General features: G+C 46.6%; 1 protein-coding gene across 2 annotated transcripts in view; it reads left to right on the top strand.

The window, feature by feature from the left end:
• Window positions 1–25,325, top strand: part of LOC147999213 (disks large homolog 5-like) — a 100,283-nt gene that overhangs the window by 34,348 nt on the left and 40,610 nt on the right. The window contains exons 1-6 of one of the 2 annotated variants that reach the window (XM_087596318.1): window positions 5,745–5,901; window positions 6,935–7,094; window positions 7,563–7,706; window positions 8,340–8,506; window positions 9,225–9,330; window positions 9,454–9,735. In XM_087596318.1, the coding sequence (XP_087452444.1) occupies window positions 7,084–7,094; window positions 7,563–7,706; window positions 8,340–8,506; window positions 9,225–9,289 (387 nt within the window). In that variant the 5' untranslated portion in view covers window positions 5,745–5,901; window positions 6,935–7,083 and the 3' untranslated portion in view covers window positions 9,290–9,330; window positions 9,454–9,735. Of the gene's footprint in view, window positions 1–5,744; window positions 5,902–6,934; window positions 7,095–7,562; window positions 7,707–8,339; window positions 8,507–9,224; window positions 9,331–9,453; window positions 9,736–25,325 lie in introns of those variants that run through there. The other variant, XM_087596317.1, reaches the window with a different exon arrangement.

Genomic DNA, 25,325 nt, shown 5'->3' on the forward strand with positions numbered 1-25,325 from the left:
AGAATAGCTTCCAGCAGATTTGCATCAATGAATCCAACAAGTAGTTGCAGTTCTACTTCATCCAGAGCACCTTCAAGCTGGAGCAGGTGAGAGTGGACACCTATTCCCCAGCCCAGCCCAGCCATCACCCTGAATGTCAGCTGTGTCCCTCAGTATCAGCAGGATGGGGCTTGGGCACCGTACGTTCCCCAGGACCTAAAGCTATGTCCTTGAACTCAGTGCCATGCTCAGCCCTTCCAGCCTCTTTCAACCCTTCTGGATGCTCAACTGCTCCTGCAGCAAGGCAGCAGTGTGCACATTCTGTCACGTCATTTGTGTGTGTGTCTACAGGAGGTCAGAGTCTGTTGCCTCTGTTCATTTCTTTTGCTGTATTTGCCTTTCTGAGGAGGCAGGACCCACAGGTATGGGAGGCAGCCACATGCATATTCTGCAGCCATGTCTGATTCCTCTGAGCCTCAGTCCCACTTACACACCTACCCTCCAACCTCCCCACTCCATGTCACCCCTGGGGCTCTGTAAACCTTCCTGCTTTCTGTCTTTATATAACTGGTGACACTCCAGCCCTCAGTCAGTGGTGTCATACAGTGTTAGTTTGTCTTTGCACTGCCTGGAGGTCTGACTTAGGAGAATGGCTACCATTCTCATTCCTGTTCAAGGGTCAGAATCTGAATCCTATGTAAGGGTGAATAATATTCCAGCACATGGCTGGGCCATGTTGAATTCACACAGTCACCTATGGATCTTATATTTTGGCTTGTAAACACACACATATAAGACTCAAGTGACACCCAAGTGGAGAATTGCTGGAGTCCTCCATGGCTTTCTGAACTGTCTGAGAGACCATCCTGTCCACAGTGTATAGGGCACCATCTACTCATAGCTCACACAGCATGAGAAGATTAGGGAGGGTTAACCTGGCTTCTCTGTCTCCTACTTTCTGCCACACTAGCCCTAGCATCTTTCTGTATTGCAGTGAATGTTTAGAACCCAGGAGGATGGCAGCTTCCTTGCTCAAATATAGCAAGTTCCTCCTTGCCTGCTTTGAGACTGAGTCTCATGCAGCCCAGGCTGTCTCTGATCTCACCATTAGTTAAAATGGCCATGAACTCCTGGTTCTCATGCCTCAGACGTCTCTGAGTGCTGGGTGACAGGTATGCACCACTCTTAAGTCCTGCCACTGGGACAAGAGTGAGCAGAGCCAGCTCTGAAGCACACACTTTGCTGGTGTCAGTGATGACTGACTTATGATCCTTTCCTCCTTGCCCATGGCCCTTCTCCTTGGTGCATGCCATCCTTCCTCCCTGTGACTCATGGGGACACCAAGCCTGAGAATGTCAGGAAGAAGTTTACTTACTTCACTGGGTTGGAGGCTGTTAGGTTCCTGCATCAGTAGGTGAGATTCAAGCTAGAAGGTTTGTGGCATGAGAAACGGGAACAGAACTGGCATGGCAGGAACAATTGTCACCTGGCTCTGAGAAGACCATGTGGGCAGAAACTCATCGTTGGGCAGGTAGTGAGCTCAAGACCAGGCTGGGCATTGCTCAGCGCATGTGAACAGGTATGTGTACATGGACATGTGTTTCCCCCACATGGTCACCACTTATCCAGGCACGGTGAATACTCCAAGGAGCTTTTTATGTTTTAACATTGTGTGTGTTTGTGTGTCCATACATACATATACACACATACATTCGTACATATACACGAATACACGTACATGAAAACACATGCATATACATGACTATACACATTCATGCTCACACACACATATATACACACCTACATGCATACACACATGCACACACACACATACACACACATACACACATACACACATACATGCATACACACATACACATATACATACACACATACACACACATACAATACATATACACACATACAAATACACCTATACACACATATAGACAGACATATACACACATATACATATACACGTTAACACATACATGCATACACACATTCATAACCACACGTGCATACAGACATATACATATATACTCACATACATGTAAGCACATGAGTGGAAGCCAGAGGACAGCTTGGCCCTTGTTTCTCTCCTTTTTACCACGTGGGTCCTGGGGATTGAGTCAAGCTCATCAGACTTGACAGCAAGCCCCTTTAACTGTAGAGCCCTCTCATTGGCTGCCAGTTGCCTCTTTCCACAAATTCTATCCATGGTGGGATGTTTAGAGTTGTTATTCTCATGATTCCTTCAGCAATAGCACAGACATCATTTACACTGCATTAGGAGTTATAATTCATGTAGATGTCAGGAGAGCTGGAGGCGTGGATCAAGAAGAGAGCCCACTTTCAATGTCATTATGTGGTATTGCCTTAGGCCCTTTTATACACTCCCCTGACTTTGTCTGAGTATATGTTTTAGGTCTCTCTATGACTGTGCAAAGAAGTAAGAGCTAGGGCTGGGCCACAAAATAGGAAAGTACTTGTTCATCCAAAAACAAAAACAAAAAACAAACAAAGAAACAAACAAAAATAGCTCTAGGGTTAAATATTGGTGCTAGTACTGAACTACACAGCCAGAAGGTATTTTTCTAAGTAAATAACACAATATTGGGGATGACAATATGATCAAATATCCTACAACTTAAGTTTGCAATGTTACCTACATTTTATAAATCAAGTCTGACCACCGTTTTGGTTGTTTCCAATCATGTCTGAGTGCATCATCACAGGAATCCCAAGGAAAATCAGAAATGGGTTCTTGAAGCTGTTGCACAGGGCCAGTATAGACCTAAATACCACAGAGGAAACCTTGATTCTTATCTCAAGGGATCATTCACCATCCCTCTTGTCACATAACTTATGACAAGACGTCACCTTTCCTAAACTTAGCCTTTTTCCCGAGTGCTGCAGAAGGGAAGACCTGGTTTCAAGGGGTCTGGATTCACACCACAGGACACTGAATTCATTTAAATAGGTGTAGTTTATCAATGCACACACCAATACAGTTCAACCAGAGCAACAGCTCACAACTGTGTACTGGACATTGCTAGGCCCCGCTCATTGCAAGATCCACATGGGCTCATGCACAAGTGCTGGAAATGCTGCTGTCTATGGCCCTGACTCAGGACATTTTACACATAATTGTTCCTATTTTCCTTGAATCTATTGGGTCCTATGTGAAGAATACACTTGGGGAACTTGTTAAGATTAACAAACCTCATAACATACAGAACATAACAGGGTATGTGACCAGCACCACACAGTTCAACGTCAGAGTTTTTTGTTCTTTGTTAGTGTTTTTCTTGGCATTCATGATGTGGAGGCGTATTACAGAACAATAGGAAAGAGCTGGCTGCTGTGTAACAAATTCGCTGCTATTAAGGTAGGTATGGGGGCAAGACCTCAGCAGTAGCCCTTAAGATGGGAAGGAGATGATGTGTTTGATAACTGAAAGGAGCTGCCTCAGCTGTGTTTCTCTGCTTGCTCAGTGCCCATTCAACATCACTCTGTCCCTGAAGAGGAACTCAAGGTCTGCCCCCTGCTGCCTGTGAGCCAGGAAGAGGCACAGAAAGGCAAGGCCACAGAACTGGTTTCCAATCCCTCAGTAGTGCTGGATTTCCAATAATGTACTTGTATACACAAATACACTGTGGTAAGTTGCAATAGATACTAATCATTTCTCACATAGGGCAGCACTTGATTGACTACAACTAATTCTATTAAAAAAAAGAAACCTGGCTCTTGTAGAAATATACAAAGAAATACCTAGGATGGTGGGGGATGAATTCTGCCATGGACTGAGCTCGTGGAAGTGGGGTTGGGAGAAAGATGCATGGTTAAATAGCCCACCAGGTTCACATTGTGTCAACTTGATTTAATCTAAGGACAAAGAAGTGGAGTATCTCTGATTGCTTTGTTCTAGTACCTTTAAAGCATCACTGGGGTTTGAACTCAGAACTTCACACTTCTTGATGGGGCAACTACACTCAAGGAAGCTTAAGATTTTCATAGGCACAGTATTATGCTATATATACAGAGTAGATAATACTAAGATGTTCAGATGGTGATGTCCATTTGTATGCACTCTTAATGTGGACCTAAAAAAAGAGAGATCAAGGTCCTTAAAATAGAAAGATCAGTTCCAGTTGTTTTCTACCATTCCAAACAGAACGACTGGTAGGGAGAGAATGGTAAATAATCGAGAATTCGTAGATGATGCTTTGAATGAAGTGTGGATTTCTGTGCTGGTTTAAAACAGGGTCTCAAGTATCACATGTTGCCCTCTACCTGGCTGGCCAGGATCACTTTGAGCCTTGATAAACCTCCTTTCACTTTGCAATGAATAGGCTTATAAGAGTGGCCTCCAAGGACTGTGCAGACAGCATTAGCCTTTCACAGTTGAGGTGTGTAACCCACAACTATAGTTTTAGCCATGTTTTTCCATGTCTGTCAGCTATTTCAGATTGTTGCTGTTATATGCCTGACAATCAAGGATGCAGAAAGATAACCTGATACAGAGTAAGGACATGGTGACCACATGGTGATCACATGGTGCCTCTTCCGTACGTTCTGGATGAGGTTTGTTAAAATTCCAATATTGCAAAAAGCTTTATATAGGGCCCATCACATTAAGGGTCACTATGCACTGTTCTATCTAAAATGGCCTAATCAGAACTGACTCCCATATAACACTTCCTGCAATCCTCATATGAGAAGCTTGAGCTTTTAGTTTTGACTTTTTCTTTTCTCATTCTTTCTTATTTTTTGCTATATAAGTTGAGACAAAGATAGTTAAGGCCATGAATTTGCCCCCAAAATTTGAACTACGGATGTGATCAATCAGTGTTAGTGGGTGCATTCTATAAAGTATTCATTTTTTACCATGATAGATGCTTTTGTGTTTGGTGGGGTGGCCATTTCCCAGTGTACAGGTGCTGGGACCTTGCTCTATCCACTTAATGATGTTTATAGCCTCATTTTAGACGTTTCTGTGCACCCTCTATATCTCTTGTGTATTTTATTTTTCTGATAGAAGCTCATGGTACATCTTACTCAGGCCTGTGAGCAGTGCTCCTTTGGTGACATTGGTGCAGAGAGGAGAACCCCACAAGCAGCATGAGGTTCCCGTCATTGGTGGCTCCAATATTGCACTTTCCTCTGCCAACTGGTCTCCACACATTTCCTAGCACCTTAAAGACTTCAACTCTTTCTCCTAAGGAATTTTCTGGCAATTGTCGATTGCTAAGCACATGACTTCATGAGTGTTCCCCTAACACACACCCATGTTGTAACCTACCATGCAGACTATTTCTTGATGTGATATAAAGCACCTGTACATAATGAGACAGGAGAACTTTTGAGTGCATATTCAAGCTGGTGTGAAATCTCAGGAAGGTTTAATGGCTTACATTGGTGAATGAGGACAATTTGAGTTAGGATGAGACATTTTTTGGGAAAGATTTGAAAGGAAACATTCATTTAGATGCATAGGAATTACTAAGGTTTTTAATAATCAAGCCTTGAGGAAAATTTGGCTTTGGAAGCAGGAGATGCTCAGTGGCTCTCCCCAGGAAAGTCTCCTGGAAAGGGCACCTCTGCTTATGCTCAGTACAGGGAGAACATTAGCAGGAAGGCAAAGTCTGCTCCCCATGACATCAGTTGTCCCTTCTTGGACATTCTATTGTCTCCTAGAGAGTTCTGGCATCCTCTGTGATGTCACCAGTGTTGTAGTGACAACCAGTGCCCTAGTTTCTCTCAGTCTGAGTCTGGCGGTTACAAGCTAAGACATGTTTTCCCGTCTTCGCAAGCTTTTTGGGAGGGGGAACGTCGATTCTGGAGAGACTAGAGTGAAGGAGTCTGGCCTTTCGTCTCAAAGTAATGATGGACAAAGACAGCACTTCTGGGGAATGTGGAGTAAGTTCTGGGCAGTGTATTTTGAGCTTCCTGCCAGGGTGGCTGCAGGCTTAAGCTGACCTTTCTAGCAATGGGCCACAGCAACTGGAGCATCTGAAAAGGAATTGAATTTCCACGAATAGCACAATTCCCTAAAGTCAAGGATTTCAGAACTTTAGTTTCCCCATCCCCACTGGGAGGATATGGTAAGGCCAATGCTATTATACTGTGGACTTCTGGTCTTTACTTTTCAGTTCATTTGCTCTGTTACATTGATATAATAACACCATCAGTGGTCATGGAGGGTCCACCTTTTCTGAGTTTAGACAGGGCAGCAATGTATTTCACTATCATTGCTTCTTTAAATACAGTGGGTATCTGACAGTAGTAACAGGGAGAGATTGTGCTTCAGGCAATAATCTTATGTTCTTAGACCTTCTCCGATTTCTTCTAACTGGCAGGGTCATCGTTTGCTTTATATATTAGAGGTTGTATGTTACAAAAATTTTTCTACAATACCAAAACTATTTGGAATGTGTAGACCAAGATTCAGCCTGTAACCTATTCGCACTTCTGGGGCATTTGGTATTTCACATAGGGACACTGATAAGTCTGTTGAACATATCCTCCCTGGAAATGCGTTTTAAATCCAAAGTTGTTGCTTTAGAGTATCAGGGTAGGACATCTGAGTGTCTCCAATCACTCAAGTTTTGTGGATGGTGAATTTATCATCTGAGTTCTGAAGCCACAGGGGTGAGGGTCCTGAAACCAAGCTGTACCCTGTTCAGCTGATAATAATCCTGGAGAAGCCATCTCCGTAGTACATGTAAGCACGTGATGTCCAGCATAGGGAACACCTGGCTGCTTACATCTCTTGGTCTCTATAGAGTAGTTCGAGAACTGAGATCCCCTGAGGAGGTCTCTTAAGCATAGACCAATCGCCTAGCAGTGACACTGGGTTCCAGGCTTGTTCTCCTGTTTAGGCCTCACTGTGATCTATGTACACTCTATGCATTCTCCCCATGCAGGTTCACTTGTGTTCTTCTACCTACAGATGCTGGGATAGAAACATCTTCCCATGGCACTGACCTAAGCAAGAATCAGGCCATGAAGGAAAAGGAGAGGCTGATTAAAGAGCTGCAGCTCATTACCTAGGAGAGAAATGACCTGAGAGATCGCCTGAGGTTTCTGACAGAGAGATCCATGAAGAACAGGTATGAATCACACCAAATGCTCTTGTTTCATTCCTGGGTCTGCAAGGTCACCTTTTTCTTATCCTGTTAAGGTTTTGGGTTCTAGAAAGCTGTGCCTCCCTAACCACCCTGTGCTAAACCTCACCTCCCATATAGTGGAGATTCAGAACCTTACCCTTCCTCAGGAGTGAGATTGAAAATGGACTCATCTGCTTCCACTTATTTAAAAGCAGAACTTGTGGTCTGAATGAAGAATTCAGGGATAAAGTCAGGGAGAGTGAGTTCCCAGTGTGCATTTGCAAAGCCCTTGACAGCTGGTGGCTTTGCAAGATTGTAATTGCAGTGAGTTTATGGTGAGTCTCTGTACTTGCTAGGCAGGGGACTGAGTGCTGGAAGATCCAGGCAGCAGCCTGGAGTAATATAGGACCCACCCTGAGTTCATATATTCCTAAATGCCGATGTTCATTGTATTCTATCATTTGGGGCCAGGCCACACTTCAGGCCAAATCCATATTATGAAGACCTGGAGAGAATGGAGGAGGCGGTCATGTCAATTCTGCACAACTTAGAGATGGAGAACACTGAGGTCCATGAGAACAACCATAAGCTGAAGAAGGAGATTACCTTCTCTAGGTAAGTCCTGGTCAGAAAGGCTATCACTTGTGGAATGGCCATTTCTGACTTTCTTTGTTCTGGATTGGACGGTCTTCAGCTCTGGTTCTATCTCTTGTGCTATTTACCCATCAGTGTTCCAGGGTCATTAGGACTCAGTTTTCAGTTCCATAAAAGACTGTTACTCATCCCAGGATTGTCTAGGCATCTTCAGAAGGCTCTAGATAGAACAGTACTGATTGAAGTCAGCAGAAGGTTATTAGGCTGACCTGGACCTATGGTGTCACACCAGGTTTTATAAAATTCAGTGCGTGGACCACATGGTTAGCATGACCTTCTCTTGGTTCTACTGACCTCCTTTGAGGGTGTTAGCCCACTACTAATTGATGTTGGCCCCATGCATTGGGCTTTCATGGATAGTTGTAGATCCATGTTCTTTCTCAGAGGTGTGGACACTAATTGGTGTCAGGCCAAGCAAACAATTTATTCTTCCCCGAATTAACTCTTTATGGTTTGTGCAGCAGCCTTATATGTATCAAGATGCATTTTATTAAGTCTTCATGGGTATCTGGGATCTGGTAGAGTTAGTGGGACTTGGGAGTAGGAATGGGAGGAAGGGCCAGCATGATCTTACTATGCATACTGTATTTCCAGAAACCTGCTTAGCCAGCTCCTGATGGAGAACACATGTAGGAAGAAGTTGGTCCCCCTGAAGCAGGAGAGCAAGGAGGTACATCTTGATTGTGCACTGAACCAGAAATATTTGGTTGACTGCAACAAGAAAGATAAAGACCATCAATGGCCAGAACCAGCATTATCAGGTAGGGATGAGCAGATGTGTTAGCTTAACAATATCTGATAAAATTTGCCAATTTGATACATCTTTGCTTCTCTTACCACCTTTCTAATTTACACTCACAACCAGCCAACCACCTCATGTAATGGAATTGTTCATTGCTCTGCCTATGCACATGTATTCTGGGAAGTTAACCACTTTTCAGAAACTGAATTATTGTGCAAGCATATTTTGCTGCTCTTTTTGAAGCTGCAGTCTAGAAATGGTGACAGATGAATAACATATCTAAAATTGCATATCCATGTGATAGATTGGATCCTATGTAGAGTTTTGAACAATTTCTTGGTTCTTGAACAATTGACACTCTGTTGTCATGTGACCTCTTGTGTAGGAAGCACCTTTGGGATAAGAACCAAGTGCAAATGTCAAATTAGTACTTGTCATTGGCTTTAACCTTGGTGACATATGGACATCTCCTTTCTTCCTGCAACCCGATGAGGTCTCTTCCCATTGCCCTGTTCTTGGTTTGCACTGGTATAAGTCTGGGTCCCAGATTGGCAGCCCACATTACTGTGAGGCTTGCTGGAGATTTTGCCCTGCCCACAGAGTTAGCAACAATGATATCAGTTAAAAGGTCCATGTCGACTGTCCAATAGAACTGAGGTGGTAGAAGGCAGCATTCTGACAGCTGGCTTGCATTTCCCGACCAAATCAGTGTCTGAAAAACTGCCTTCCTCTCCCAGGTCTCAGAAAGTGCAAGAGAGCTGGAATTGGACACACCCCAGTAAGAGAGCTTCCTGAAGAATAAGTTGCTTTCTCAGGAGTCCCTGATGACCAACATCCTGAATGGTAACAACATTTTTTGGATGAGTATTCTTCCTCAGAGTTAATTTGTCATTTATTAGAGACCCTAAATTTATATACCACTAAGCCATCCTGACTGATTGAGGTCTTACTCACTTTCTTCTTCAGAAAACAGCACTTGAGAGACAACTTGGGGGACCGCCTTTCATTATTTGTGCTAGAGGAGAAACAGCAATACGTCTGTGCTTCTAAATGTTCGTTAAGAATATGCTGTTTAGAAATATTTTTGTTATGATTTTAATTGAAGTTTTCTTTTTGTTGTTTCATATTTATATGTTCTTGTTACTATTTTTACTTTCAAATATTTTTAAATATTTTTATTCATTTTAATCCTGTTTTGTTGTAAAAATGTATTTGTTATGAATAAAAATTGAATTCTATGTCTTGACTCTTAAGACTATCTTTCTTACTCAAGGGTTCTGTCCCTTCCTGTGGACCTAGAACTTACAGCTACAGATGGATCTCTGCATGTTCCATGGAGCCTGGGCTAATAAGTGAATTCAAAGTCACCAAGGTGTACCCAGTGTGACAGTGTCTTTTGTGTGGATAATGTGGCTGTGTCTCGGACACACACTTTATGATGTAATCACTGACACACTTTACCCAATTGTTAGGGTCCATGTGGTTCTTCTGAGAGAGCAGCAGATGCTCTACCCTGTGAGTCATCACCACAGCTCCTGCAGGTGGCTTTTGTTATTCCACATGAGGTGCTGTATTAGGTGGACAGGATCACCTCCAATTAAATAGAGAGATCTCAGGAGATGTGTGTTCACAGGGAACTTACTGAGGCGTGCGTGCTCAACGTGTTAGGTTGTCAGGCATCCCTACAGAGCTCTGGTGTTCCCACTGCTCATTGTGTGTCAGGATCATCCTCCAGCATCACTTAGTTTTCATATTAGAGCAGATCTTTCACCTATTATCAGTGATGACCATATGTATTCTGCACATCTGATAAAATACAGAATAGAAACTAGCTTCTTGTAGGCCAGATTGGCATAATCAGTTTTTTGATTGTTAGCAAGAAAATTATTTTAATCTAAGCAGTTTAGGAAGGAACCTCCAGAGCATCCATAGTGAGTGTAGCTTGCAGCTGTGAACACAGGTTTCTTTTGGAGAGCAGGCCTGTGCAAGCCCAACCTAGGTGGGACAGTTCAAGCTACCCTTTTTCCATGGCCAATCTGGGATCGTATTGAGAATGTATTTTTTCCAGGTGACTGATTTCCAATTTGTGGAATTGATCTAACTTGCTGAGAGTGGAGGTGACTCAGAGAGTTAAAGTACAGAAGGACCAATGCAGTATGTCCACAAAAGCTTGCTGTCACCCCAGGGCTTTTAAAAGCTCAGCAGCTAGAGAAGCAATGTAGTATTTGGTTACTCTCATGCTTAGGTCTAGTCATTCATTAAAAGCTGACCATGACACAAAAAGTGTCATTTGTGTCACAATACAAACTAGTTGTAACTAGATTCACCCCACACTATCACATCACCACCATATTTGAGGTTCTCAGTTACTATCTAAGAACCTGGAAGAGGCCTGGGTCTTGCTACACAAACTCATAATTTATGTCTTCATGACACTGTGTGCTTTGTTCTGTTGATGCTACTATTGGCATACAATACCTTGGATACTTTGTGCTGACATCTGTGACCTAAGACAATAGTTCATGTCATCCTAACCTGAATAAACTGTCCTTAGAGTACAGTGTAGTGGGAGGGGCCTTCTTTTCCTATGAGATACCAAAACATTTCCAGTCTTCAGTCAAGTCTGTCAGCCATTGTCCAGTGCCTGTCTTGAGATGTCCACCTTTTCAGCTGAGAGTCTTCATCCAGGCAGCTCTGTAATTCTGTAGAAGATTAATAGGGTTCCAGCCCTATTATTTAATTCACTGTGACTGTACTTGCCGAACATGCTCAAAGCCCTGTGATCCACCCTAGCCCTCTGTGCTTTAGAGAAAGAAAATAAAGAACCACATTGCACTTGAAGTTTCTCCTCCAACAAAAGGAGAGCCTGCATAGGGCCTTTAAGTAACTCTAAGCCCCAGCTTCCCCACAACTCCCTCCATCAATTCCATGATTGGTGTGTTTTCAGTACTACTCACTTTCTTCTGTGTGCAAAGAATGTGCACCATGTCAGTAAAGGGTGTGTGTGTGTGTGTGTGTGTGTGTGTGTGTGTGTGTGTGTGTGTGTGTTTGGTCCCTAGTGAAAACTGTCGAGATACATGCAGACTCATGCTACTACTGTCCCATGGTACCTTGCAGGGAACCCTGAAATGGTGTGCTACTTTAATACAGTCTAAACCGGGTGTGCATGGTTTCTGTAAGGTCACCACTACAGAGAGCAGGAAAAGCTTCAGTAGTCACATGGATGTGATCAATCAGTGTTAGTCATGCCCTTCCTGCGTGGTAGACTGCAGGTTGTCTGTCCCCATCACTTTGCTCTCTTGTGCCCAAACAATGCCAAGGTCAGGGCCATTGAGCCGTGAGGCAGAGGCTTACCACCCTCAGTTCTGCCTACGACCCCTAAGACTGTCTCTTTCGGGTGTGTGTGTGCTGGACACTCATGGATCCTGAGATCTCCGCAGCTGAGGTGAAACAGTACCGGAGCCATTGCAATGTGGGCACACATTTGGTTGTGGAGCTGGGCCACTCTTTGACATTTGGTGAGTGGAGAGACAACTGTTGGCTGAGCCTTTGGTGAACCGGATGTCCCCTGGCCACATCAGCAGTCAGCAGTATCAAAGCTGAGCAACCAGTGTTTTATGTTCCATTTTGTCATCGCTGGTCAGTGTTCTGATGCCACAGCACATGGCTGGTCTCAATCTCCCCATGTGGCCACAATCCCTAATTGATATTGCCTCCACTTCCCAAGTGCCACTGGGATTTCTGTAGAACCCCTAAGGCAGCAGCAAGCAGGAGCTCCTGGCTATTCCCTCCCTGCTCTCTGCATCTGCATGTCGTTCTGTGTACATATGGCTATGTCCTCATATACTCTTGATGCCATGATACCTTAATAAACACTTGAATCATGCCCTGATGGCCAGTTTTCAACTGCTACCTGACACAATCTATAATCGCCTGGGAAATGAGGGACAGTCTGGATCAGACTGGCCTTTGAGCATGACTATGCGTGACTGTCTTTGTTGCTGTGGGAGATGCCAGGCAGCCTCTTTTCTGATCCTAGAGTCCCTATACCCAGCCACTTGTCCCCTCTACAGCCAGACCCTACTTCTGCTCCTAGGCACTGTCTTGGACTTCCTTCCCTCAGGTGGCTTCTCTCCTTTGGCTGCTACAGAAACCTGTTATGAGGACAGGAACAGGGAGTTAAGAGTTCAGAGCCATCTTCCCTTTGATGTTCTTTCTCAGAGGTCAGTGGGACACTTAAAGAGTTTTGTGTATACATTTTATTAAGCAAGGGACAATCATGCATCAGGCACAGGAAACTAACAGCACATCTACCGGACCTCCTTCAACACATGGGCATCTCTTCTGGCCTGTGCTTCTGTGTGCTGAAACCTGGGGACCAACTTCCTGTGGGGTTTCCCAGGATGACTGTGCACATTACTACACTGACGTAAATCCTCAAAACTCACAAACAGCAACAGGACTGACCGCCACAGGAACGGTTCTCCATCAACAGATACCACAGACCAGCAAGCAGAAGCATGGGCAGGTGGTGCTGTGGTTCACACACTTCTCTTTCCTCACTAGGGCAGGTGACCCACTGAAGAAAACAAGGAGGCAGCAGGATGGAAGAGGAAAACTACAACCCAGTCCTTGCATTAAACACCCAAGCACATTTAGACTAGAGGAGAGTAGTTTGCCAAGAATGAGGGCCACTTTGGACATCCATCATCAATAGCCCTGGCTGTCTAGGCCAGCATCAGATCCAGCCGTCTCCAGGCAGGTGTCCGCCAGGCCCTCAAGGGCACTAAGAGCATTAACCATGAAAAATAGAACAAGATATCTGCCTCTTGCCTGCCTGACAGCCAAGCATGTGTATGCCCTGGCTATGCTCACGCTGGGACCCCTGCTAGATATTAAGATATAGAGACCTGATAGTTGATTAGGACCCTGTTCGAAAAGGAAGATACAGGATATTTCCCTCTGGCATCCATATGTGCATGCATGGTTGTACAAGCTGGTAGAATCTCTCTCTCTCTCTCTCTCTCTCTCTCTCTCTCTCTGTCTCTCTCTGTCTGTCTCTCTCTCTCTCTCTCTCTCACACTCTCTCTCTGTCTCTCTCTGTCTCTCTCTGTCTCTCTCTGTCTCTCTCTCTCTCTGTCTCTCTCTCTCTCTCTCTCTCTCTCTCTCTCTCTCTCTCTCTCTCTCTCTCTCTCAAAGTTTTGAAGCACAGCAGAAGAATCTCTGGGACTCTAAGCCTGAGCAACCTCATCTGTGAGCCACAGCTTCTGTGTGAGAGCTCCTTTGTGTGAGAGGCATAGGGTGACTGAGGAAGGTTGCTGGTGTCCATCCCTGGCCTGCATGTGCATGCATACAGACACATGGATACATGCACACGCTGAGTTCCCCTCATCCAATCCTGAAATCTGAAAACACTGAATTTCAAATCCAGGCGTTCTCCTAACCTACACCTTCCCTCAGGAATTGGAGATGAGGCCTTGCAGGAATCCTCAACCAGTGAGACTGGCCCAGACCTTCTGAGATCCATTCTGCCCCAGGAGAACACAGCAGGTGTTATCAGGACAACACAGAAACTCAAGACTCCAGCCTGATGCAGGGACCACCTGCTGGGTTAGGAGAAGACTCAGCATCAGGTTCCTGAATGAAAACATCACCTCTGAACACACGGGGTCGCTGTGGCTATGCCTTCAAGGCATCTTCAGCAGCAGCTTAAATGGACTAGGGATGACTCTGGGAATCTGCCTGCAGGGTGATTTGGGAATCCTTTTGCTAAGGCTTGATCGCTAGATGTTGCCACAGAAACCCTTGAACTCTTCTTGGAGTACAGTCCAGGCAGAGGCTGAACACAAAACATTCTGATTATGAACTGAGTTTAACAGATAATCCGGAACCTGAAGGCCACAGGTCCAAAGGTCTGCACTGCAGGGGTGAGGCATCACTGCAGGGATGACCACACAGTGCAGGGGTGAGGTGTCACTGCAGGAATGACCACACACTGCAGGGGTGAGGTGTCACTGCGCGGATGACCACACACTGCAGGGGTGAGGCATCAATGCAGGAATGACCACACACTGCAGGGGTGAGATGTCACTGCAGGGATGACCACACACTGCAGGGGTGAGGAGTCACTGCAGGGATGACCACACACTGCAGGGGTGAGGCGTCACTGCAGGGATGACCACACACTGCAGGGGTGAGGAGTCACTGCAGGGATGACCACACACTGCAGGGGTGAGGTGTCACTGCGCGGATGACCACACACTGCAGGGGTGAGGTGTCACTGCGCGGATGACCACACACTGCAGGGGTGAGGCATCACTGCAGGGATGACCACACACTGCAGGGGTGAGGAGTCACTGCGGGGATGACCACACACTGCAGGGGTGAGGTGTCACTGCGGGGATGACCACACACTGCAGGGGTGAGGTGTCACTGCGGGGATGACCACACTGCAGGGGTGAGGTGTCTCTGCAGGGATGACCAGGAAGTTGACTGAGCTCCTCAGGGCTCTCCCTGTCCTGAATGTGCTTCCCTTCTAGGTGAGCACTGCAGCTTTCAGGGTGCTGGAGCCCTGTGTGGGCAGCAGTAGAAACTGCTAGCCTTGTTATTCACAGCTGAAACTATCACACAGGGCATTCCAGAAGTGAACACCACCAAAGTGGGGCCTTTCACAGCATTCTGGGTAGGATGGCACAAAGCCCCATGACAATTTCGCCTGTGATCCATACCAAATGTCTGCTGTCACTGCCTGTCTCTTAGGAGCCACCTGGATGATCCAGGGGATGGTCCTGAAGAAAAGGCTTGGCAAAATTGAGGTCTCCAAAGCCAGAGGAGCAGTGAGGAGGTGCAGGGGCCGTAGACCATGGAGACTGATATATGCTGATGTTAGACTACCCAGACTCATCCCTGTGTCCAAGTCTGGATGTCACAGAGGCACCTGGCAAAGGTCCCAACAGTTTCCTTCAGGATTCAGCTGTCTCCCTACTTGCCCTCCACCTAACCCACTTCCTGTGGTTCTGGGAGTCAAGGACTTCATCACCTTTTTCGTTTAATTGTCATATTGCAGGTACTGTGACTCGACCACTCTTCCTCCTGCAGGAGACACATCGTTTGTCACAGAACAGGACTGCTGCACCAGGAAGACCCATAGCATAACCAGGACGCTACAATGAAAACATGACTGGCCCTTCATGCTGAATGACAGGAAAAGCACCCAGCCTTCTCTTTGTTGCAGACTGGATTCCTCAGCCTTCCTGTTATGAACAGGGCATTAGTACCCTTCACAGGATACTTAGTGTTTATAAGACATTTATAGAATTCATCTTGTATATAAGGCCATTGGGCTAGGAGCCAGCATCAAGGCATCAAGTAGGAGGAAATACAGAAACATTCTAGGAAGGGACAGCCAGGGGCCAGTGGGATGGCTCAGTGATTGAGGACCAGAGTTCAGTTTCCAGCACATGGATGTTCACAGTCATCTGCAGAATCAGATCTAGGGCGTCCCATGACCTCCGCAGCTCCCAAGCAGCTACATGTATGCGTCTTAGACACTTCCTACTCACCGTGAAACAACCTAAGCCACAAAACATCCCACACCTTCTTGGATGGGCCCATCCCTGGGGGAGTCTTGTGTGTTCTGGGCTCAACTCTAGGAAGGCTTGGCCTTGTTTTATAGGATGTCTTATTCCTTGTATCAGCAGAGAGAGAAAAAAAAAAAAAGATCCAGTCCTGGAACCCTAGAGGACACTGCCATGATGTCACTGCTGTGCTGGCTTAGGCTTAGAGATATCTCCATGATCCATCCGAGTCACCTAGAGCTCAGGGAATGATGGAAAAGTCCATGTGAGATCGCCCAGCGCTTGCAACCATGAGAAAGCTTGGAAAACACAGGGCACATGTGGTGTTTGATCCTGGGACAGTTCAACCCTCTTGAGCCTGCAGCTAAGACAAACAGTTACACTGGCCTGAGTGCACAGGCCAGATCTCAGAACCTGTTTGCCAACCATGGAACACTCTGGATCCCTCCTCACAGCTGGACCTTGATCTGCTACACCTCATCCACCCAAGCTTCTCAAGAAATGAAGCTACCAGGTTAATATAACAACTAACTGAAGGCAGCAAGAGCCTTCAGCCGCCCTGTGGCAGTAAGGTCAGTCCATAGGTCTCCTGTCCCTGCACCCTCAGTACCTGTGAGAGCCATGGCCACCTATTCCCTTCTGAGGTGAGAACAATTATACACACAACCTTGCTTTCAACAAATCCTGCCTTGGCCACTGGTGGGACCCTCATGAGATGCAACAATCTGATGCAGACCTCCTCAGACACTTTGGCTTCCTTTCTGGCTGCTGGAGCTTGGGCCCTCTGGCCTGGCCTAATGTAGGATCAGCAACACACAACTCTGTTGGGCCTCAGCCATCCCACATTGGGGGCCCTGCTTCACTCCTAGGTGCATCCGTTTCCCACATCTCTCCAGTCTCTCCCTCATCCCTAATTCCCCTAGCCTCTCAGGCCCAGCCCTTCAGTCTCTGATGGAGACTGTCCTGGAAGGACAGGAGCCACTCCCCTGAGATACTCTCCCACCCCATGCTGCTGGACTCATCTCTACAGGAACAGCCTGCTGCTCCCCTGCCCCTGCAACCCACTTCCTAGCTCTGCTTCACACAAACACTCTAAGATCTCTACACTGGATTCCTGTTCTATTTTGCTCCCTCTCTGTCCTCCAGAAGTTCTGCTGCTCTCTCTCACCACAGCAGGACCCACCAAGACACTGCTCCTGACCCCAGCAGCCACCAGCAGCCCAGGTCATGGGGCTACTAACAGCTTTGGCCCAGGACTCAGGGCTCCTTCCTTCTTCAGTATCGAGTCCAGGCTGAGACCATCTGGCCTGCTGCTGGGTCCTTGAAACCCTCAGTCTCACAGCCTCTGGGCACTCTGAGCCCTAGTCCTTATGGCTAACAAGTAGCTGCCCAGTCAAGCAACATGGGCCTCACTGGCTTCCTGGTGTGCCATGATGCTTTCCCTGCATGGCCGGGGATGACTGCATGCTAGGATTATGTCTGGAACTAGACCTGCAGGTAACACCTGATGGGTTGGCCAGGCTGTCCTCCTACTCCTGTTCTCAGGAGATTCTCCTGACTAAGCCTCCCAAGTGCTGGGATGAGAAGTATGTGCCACCATGCCAGCTAGGGGTCTTCAGGTGTGATGAAAGACTGGGATCTGTGGTCCTGGTTATTTCCAACAGTGGGGACACCAGTGTTCTGAGCATTCTGTCATCTAGGACTTATATTCCATGTACTTCACATGAACACTGTGAGACTTCTGCACTGGTTACCTGTTCTCTTTGAAACCTGTCTTCAGGTATCTGACAGTGGGAGTCTCCATGAAGTTTTTGTCACCCTGAGGATGTGGCTATATTAATAAGCTCAGGCAGCATGCAAACACAGCAGAGGTTACAAACAAGACTACCAGGCTGGGGCCACTAAGTGATAGAGTGCTCCTTTGGCATGGTGAGGGCCCAAGTTCTCTTGCAACCAACATCTGCTGGGGATGTAGCTCAGTGATTAGGCACTTGCCTAGCGTATGTGAGGTCCTGGGCTCCATCCCTAGGACTAAACCCTCATCCCCTACCCTGAACTCACCAGGTCCAGGCATCACTGTCAATCCTGAGGGCTTGAGTTCGATCCTTAGGCCCTCTCTGATACAAAAAGAGAAAAAAACTCCCTTGATTTGTGTTTGACCCCCACATGTGTCATGCCCGCCCCACTTCGAGTGTACAATTAAGGAAAGCATGAGTAAGTGGTTGAGAGGCACACACTGCCCTTGCAGGACACCCAGTTTGCTTCTCAGCACAAACTGCATGTGACTCAGCAGGTCTCAGGGTGGAACTGGATATGTGACCCTGTGCTATAGCACTGTCCAGAGTGGTAAATGCAGCTTCTGAAGAGGAATGCAGGCCTGGCCTCCAGACCTCCACCTTCAAGTCCTGTCTGGAGAGCCTGATGCCCTGGCAAAAGAGACTCCTTCTCTCCAGAGGAGCACTGCACTCAAATGACACCTCAGTGATGAAAACTATCTGTCCCCAAAGGCATGCCACTGAGCAGAGATAGCCTCAGTCATGCACCTCTGCCCATCCCCAGTTCCTCATGTCAATAACTCAACCTTTCATGAACTAGATGGTAATGCTTGAGGTAGGATGATCAGTAGTTTACTGGCCAGTCTGGGCTGTATGAGATGCTCTCCCTGAAATCAGAGTCAGCAAGAAATTCAGCATGAAAGCTCTTTGTAAAGAAGCTCAATGACCCAGTTCAGAGCCTGGGACCCCGCACAGTAGGATAAAGTGACTCCCATGGCTTTTCCTCCACCTTCAACACTCATGCTTTGGCATGCACACCCCTACAAGGAGATCAATACACATGGAATAAAAAATTAAACAGAAACATTAATGAAGACAATGCAGATAATGTTTTAAAGGATCCCGGGAACCCTCACTTAGCACTTTCCTTTCCTTTGTCTTGGGAACAGCACCTGCACCAGAGACTGGAGACTTCCTGCAAGAGAGAGAGGAGAGATGCACTGTTCATTCAGCTAGAGAGCTGTGCAAAGACCAGAGCCACCCTCCTTTTTCTGACAGTGGGAGCTGGGCCCAAGTGTGGGCTGCTCCTACTAGAGGCACCACAAGAAGAGGACCCCCTTCCTCAAACCTTCCTGGAAGTCAGAGCACTGGCTATGGATGTCCCTCAGTCCTCAGAGGACTCTCTTTCAGCGATGGCTCAGAGCCTGTTAGGACAGAGAGGGACCAGAGCTTCCCCCCAAAGCAAGATCCCTGTCTTATCTGACAGGTATGAGGGCTTAGGGATGGGACAGAGGATGTGACAAGGTTACATGTAGCACAGGGCTAGGTTAGTAAGGCAATCAAAGAGGAAAGAATCCTGGAACATTCCTCATCTGTTCTTTGGGCTATGTTCGTAGGGATGAGGGGCAGTGTGGGTAGAGGACTAGGACACAGCACAGCCTTCTCTGCACATGGTTAGCTTTCTAGGCTGCCTGGTCACTGTGACCAGCAAATTTTCAACTGTGCCATTCTACTACCAAGGCTGACACAACTGGTGCACCATGTAGCAATAGGACTTTACTGACTTAGCGACATTTGGAATCACACAATGATCATGTGTCACAGAAGAGTTTTTTTTTTTTTTTAAGAAAAGGATTTTAAAAAACTAATTATTTTGTCCATCTGAGTACGCTGTCCCTGTTTTCAGACACAACAGTAAAGGGTAGTATATGAGAGTAGAAATGGTTATGAGACACAATGTGTGGTTGCTGGGGATTGAACTCAGATCCTCTGGAAGAGCAGTCAGTGGTCTTAACCACTGAGCCATCCCTCCAGCCCCAGTATACTGTATTTTCAATGTTGTTTGTTTTTATTTCCTTTTTCACGTATGTCTGTATGGCGTTTCTGTGAGTACAGGTGTGTGTGTGCCTGTGTAAAGGTCAGGGACAACCTGAGCACAGGTCCTCACCTACCTCTCATCCATGGCTGTGATTGCTAGGCTAGCCCTTCCCCCTAATCCTAGAGACTGTCCACTTTAGGTTCATATTTCCCAGTAGGAAGGGCAGGATGACAGACACTACTGCATCCAGGTTTACGTGGCTTCTAGGGACCTAAACTGTTGTTGGGCTTGTTCAGCATGAAAATAAATCCCATTTCACAGCCCTGGCTGGGCCAGGCAGCGCACAGGTCTTTGCTGCTCTTGCAGAAGACTTGGGTTCAGTCTCCAGCACCAGGGTCAGGTGGCTCACAACCAACTGAGACTCCAGGTCCAGGGACTTCCAACCTCTTTCTGGATAAACCTACATGGCAAAAGCAGGGCTGGGAGCTGGAGGTTTCTGGTGTTGGCTTCTCCCTGCTGCAGGGGGCAAATCATGGGCATGTGAAACATATAACCCTGTAATTCTACAAAGTGCAGAAGCTCCTGAGGTCCCTCATGGTGCCCTAGAGCCTGTCCACCACTCATGGAGGCTTCGGGAACATGGCTTTTTCCTGACCTGTGTGCACTGTGCATCCTCACTCTCTACCCCCTGCTTTTCGGGGTTGGAAGTCTCAGGTGTAGGAGGCGCCTACCATAGGCCTCTTCTCTCAGCATTTCAGCATTTTACCCACTTGACCTTCACCAAGCATCCTTTGCTCTACACAGTTACCTCAGCCTGTGACCCTCATCCTCCAGACTCTTGTGAAGCAAACACCCATGGGTGTGCAGCTCTCATAGTTAGCCAGGCTAAAGGGGAAGGCAGCAAATCCTTCATGAACTCTACAGCTCCTAAGGCCTAGGAAAATGTCTATACCGGGGCTAAACTCATGCTGACCTGTAAGACTACATTTTTCCTTTAAACAGAAGGATGTGTGGTGGTGTGGCACAGGCCTTTGATCCTAACACTTGGGAGGCAGAGGCAGACAGATTTCTGAATTCTAGGCCAGCTTCCTCTACAGAGCTAATTCCAGGTCAGCTACACAAAAAACAACACTGTCTCCAAGAGTAAATCAAAAAGAGAAAGAAAGAAAGAAAGAAAGAAAGAAAGAAAGAAAGAAAGAAAGAAAGAAAGATAGAAAGGAAGGAAGGAAGGAAGGATTCATATTTTGTATACAATGAGATGCCTGCCTGTCTATACCTGAACCACCATGTTAACTATAACTCTTGTCACATCTGTATTAATTCAAATACTGAAGGCCAAATGGTTAAATCTTAATGACTATACAATTGGGGGGTGGTGCTGAAGAGATGGTTGGTTTAGTGGCTAAGAGCAGAAGACCGAGGTTCAGTTCCCAGTGTCCACATGGTGGCTCCTATTAACCTGTAATTGCAATTCTAGGGAATCAGTCTGGACTTCACGGGCACCACACATACCACATGGTGCACAAGCATTTATTAGGTGAAGCACTCAGGCCCATAAAAATAAGTAAATAAAATATATGGTTAACAGACACTGTGATTCAGGAAGTTCTTAGTGACTTTGGTTATCATTTCTCTCTCCCAGAGACCTGTCTTCCTCATGCTCAGCCTCCCTGGCTTCTAGGACATTTCCTAGCTCTGTGGAGCATGAAGTACTCAACACCATAAGCCAAGCATTGCAAAGCCATCTGCACCTTCACTGCTACACCTTCTCCATGGCTGTGTCTAAAGGGAGAGACTTGGAATCCCACAGATGCAAGGACAAACCTGTTGGGCTATATGAGCCCAGCCACCCAATAGTCAGATCTACTCCTGTCCCTGGCTATGGCATGAGGCTCTTAAGACAAATTAATCTGAAGGATCTCAACAGCTATGCTGTTAGACCTCTCATTGCTCTGCCCGACCTACAAGCTCCTTTACTGGCTCAAATTCACACCCGAACTCCTCTCCTGCCTCAGCCACCATCAGCTCTTCTACTCCTCTCCACCTGTGCTCTGAAGAATCCACACTAAGGTGGATGTTAACCTCTCCATGGACCTCCAGACATATGCTTGTGATTACTCTTCATTGGCTGTTTTGTATAGGTAGGCGGGTTCTTCTACTCTCATGCAGAACACTGCTCACACATTTTGGAACTTACAACACCCTCTTGATTGAGAATCCTGACTAATGACTGACTGAACCTTCCATGCCTGAAGTCACCCTCTGTCTCCCAGTCCAAGATGAGAATCCCCACCCTAACCCCATAGTGTCCAGTTTCATCTCAGAAGCTAGGCTCTGTACTACCCAATATCATTTGGATCTTGGCCTCTAATTCTCTGTTAAATCGTTCCTCTCTTCTTTAAAACAAATTCATTTTGTTGTTTGTTTTTTGAGACAGGGTTTCTCTGTTTGGCCCTGGCTATTCTGACATGCTCTCTGTAGATCAGACTTGTCAGGAAGCCAGATATCTGCCTGCCTCGGCCTCTTAAGCACTGGGATTACTGGATTGTGCCAGCATGTTTAATTAAAAACTAATTAGTGGCAGTGCATGTTGGCACATGCCTTTAATTCCGTCCGTTGGGAGGCAGAGGCATTGTGAGTTCCAGGAGAGCCAGGGCTATAAATTAACACCTTGTCTCAAAGAAAACAAGCCAAAAATGAAACAAAAATGTTGCAATATGGTCTTAGGAATGTAACTGAGTCTGTTCTTGAACTCTGAATCCTCCCACTTTCACTCAGGTGCTAATCAGCAGGCTTCTGTCTTGACTTTCACTGAGCACTCAGGGCTGCCAGGACTGTTACCTCTCCCAGTGTAACTCCTGACTCTGTCATCCCCATCATCACAAAACTCCTGCTAAGAATTAAGGAAACCTGAATTCTAAGGAACAGTCGGAGCTCCAGTATTTCCAAAGCTCACTCTAATACAGATGGATCCTATGCTGCAGTAAAATGGTCACAGCTGGAGGTCTTAATTCCAGGACTTGGGACAGAGGGGTTGGAGGATTTTGAATTCAAGGTTATTTTTATGTTACATTGTTGCTCAAAGCGAGTTGGGCTGCTACAAGATACCCTGTCTCAAAACTATACCAAACACACCTAAAATGAAACAGAGGAGTTTGAGTGGGCACAGATGGGAAAGCTCGGCACTTTATGGCTAAGCCACCTGCTGCCAGCACCAAAGTCCATGCACAGCCCCAATTCTGAGCTGTGTCTGGGACCCCACTTAGGAGCACGCACCAAAGTAGCTCAGATCCAGGGCTTTTGGTCTAAGAGGAATTCAGGCAGTCACACTTTGGATGCCAGTTCTCCAGCTCAACTGCCTGTCAGCCCAGGATCTGGTCTTAGTCATGGCTTGGCATCCCTAAATTCCTCCCAGCTGTGCTCTGAACTCACCCTGTGCCCCGTTCTGATGAATCTGCCATTCTCCATGGGAGTAGCCTCAAGAAGTCCCTCACATCTGAAGCACCACTCTGAGTGCACTAAATACTGCAGGGGAGGGGCGTGGCCAGCAGAGCACCCACCCCTTTCAGCTGTAGAACATTTAGCTCTAGAGTGAGCACTGCTGTGCATTGTGGAACTTAAGCAGTATCCCAGTCTTGGCCTGGGAAGAGCCATTGACACCCACACTTTCTGGGGTGACATTGTCTCCTGAGGATAGAGTCAGGTCAGGAGCAGCAACTGATGTTCACGAGAGACAAACTTTCTTCACCACCTGCCCATGCTGGCCCTAGGATCTGGGCTTTTTGGGTGACATGAGTGCTGAGCCCCCCAGGTAGATGGGTTTTCAGGGGTCAGGTGGTTATTGTCACCAAAGGTATCCACAAGGATAAGTCATACTGTACTAATTCCCATATTAGATCCCTTCTCACGGGTCACAGAGGCCGTGCTGGGTCCTAAATGTGGACCCAGGTTCCTGCGCACTTTTGAGGAGACTGGTCAGGGCGCAGGCTTCAGGACATTTTGTTTGAATTATTTTGGGGGATTTTATTTTTACTGTTGGGGACAAACCTAGGGCTGCCATGTGCTGGTAAAAGGCTTTGCCACAGCTGTAGATCATCCCTAATTATAAACTCCTAAATTCTCCCAATCCTGGAACTTTCTAGGTCCCTCACATGATGCAACCTTTGGGGGATTCCTCACATAGAATCATGGGGTGGAATGCATCCCAAAGAGAGACAGTGGGAAATGTTCCCCAGTGTCTCCCTGTGGCTGTGGTGATGAGAGTGCTGACCAGTAGATGGCAGGGCCCATGTGAAACCCTTTTGTTTTCTACTTGAGTGGAATATTCACCATGCCTTTTTTTTTTTTCTTGAAACACAGGTTGCCCTGGAACTTACAGTCTTCCATCACTCTGACTCAGTTTCCCATGACTAGGATCACTGGCTTAAATTACTATGCCCATCTTTCTTTTTTTGTATTTATAAATCTTCTAAAAGCCAGAAGGATCTAGCATTTAAAATTTTGCGGTCCAAGGCATTTCCAACAGGGGATTCTTGACCTAGGAGTATCCAGACCAGTTTTTATTGTGTGGGTACTTCATTCCCATAACAGCTTATGCTTGACAAAGAGTTCCAAGGTGTGATGTCACTGGGCATCAGGCGGTGTCCCAAATAGCAGCACTGACTCAGGTTGTAATTTAGGCTGGAGAAACTTACTAGGACCCTGGTAATCCTAGCACCCTGGAGCCTCACATGTCCTTAGTCTGATCTATTGATGAATCAACTGCTCTTGAGGGTGGATTGGAATTCTAGTCACTGTGAGGCAGGAGCATTAGTATCCTACAGCCACTCTGGGCTCCATAGGAAGACCCTGTTTCAATAGTAAAAGGGGTCACTTGTGAGTTCTTACTGTCTTCCCTGAGGCCTTCCTGCTGGAGTTAGAATAGCTGTCTCACCAAGTTGAAGTAGAGGGCAGAATGTTGGTGCCTTCTATAATGAGGACGAGTGACAGATAGTCTATGGAAATTCTAGAAAGATCTACAGGTATTTATGTCCTGTGCATGGGAATTGCTGGCTTCCCTGTGTCCTTTGCCTTTAATTTGCAGTCCATGGGGCACCTGGGAATGTCCCAAAACCAGGCTGCACACAGGGCTTGTCCCATGATTCTCACTTGCACCCAGTGCCTGCCTGATTGTCATAAGTCTGACAGAGCCACTGTATGCTCTCCTGACACCTGCAGAGAGCACTATATGGGACCCTACTATCCCGACATTGCCCATCAGTGTCTACAATGTCCATATATGGCACTGAGATGGTCTAAGCTGCTTCCCGCCTATATGCTGCATCAGAATCTGACCATTCCTAATTTACTCCTCTCACACCCACATAGAAGCCCTGTACCCACACTAGCCCCAGCTGGCCTGTTGCCTACTAACATCTCATGGACTCTGCCCCAATCCCCTGCCCTGCC

The sequence above is a fragment of the Rattus norvegicus genome, chromosome 19, assembly GCF_021556685.1.
Source record: "Rattus norvegicus strain SHRSP/BbbUtx chromosome 19, alternate assembly SHRSP_T2T, whole genome shotgun sequence".
Taxonomy (NCBI): Eukaryota; Metazoa; Chordata; class Mammalia; order Rodentia; family Muridae; genus Rattus; species Rattus norvegicus.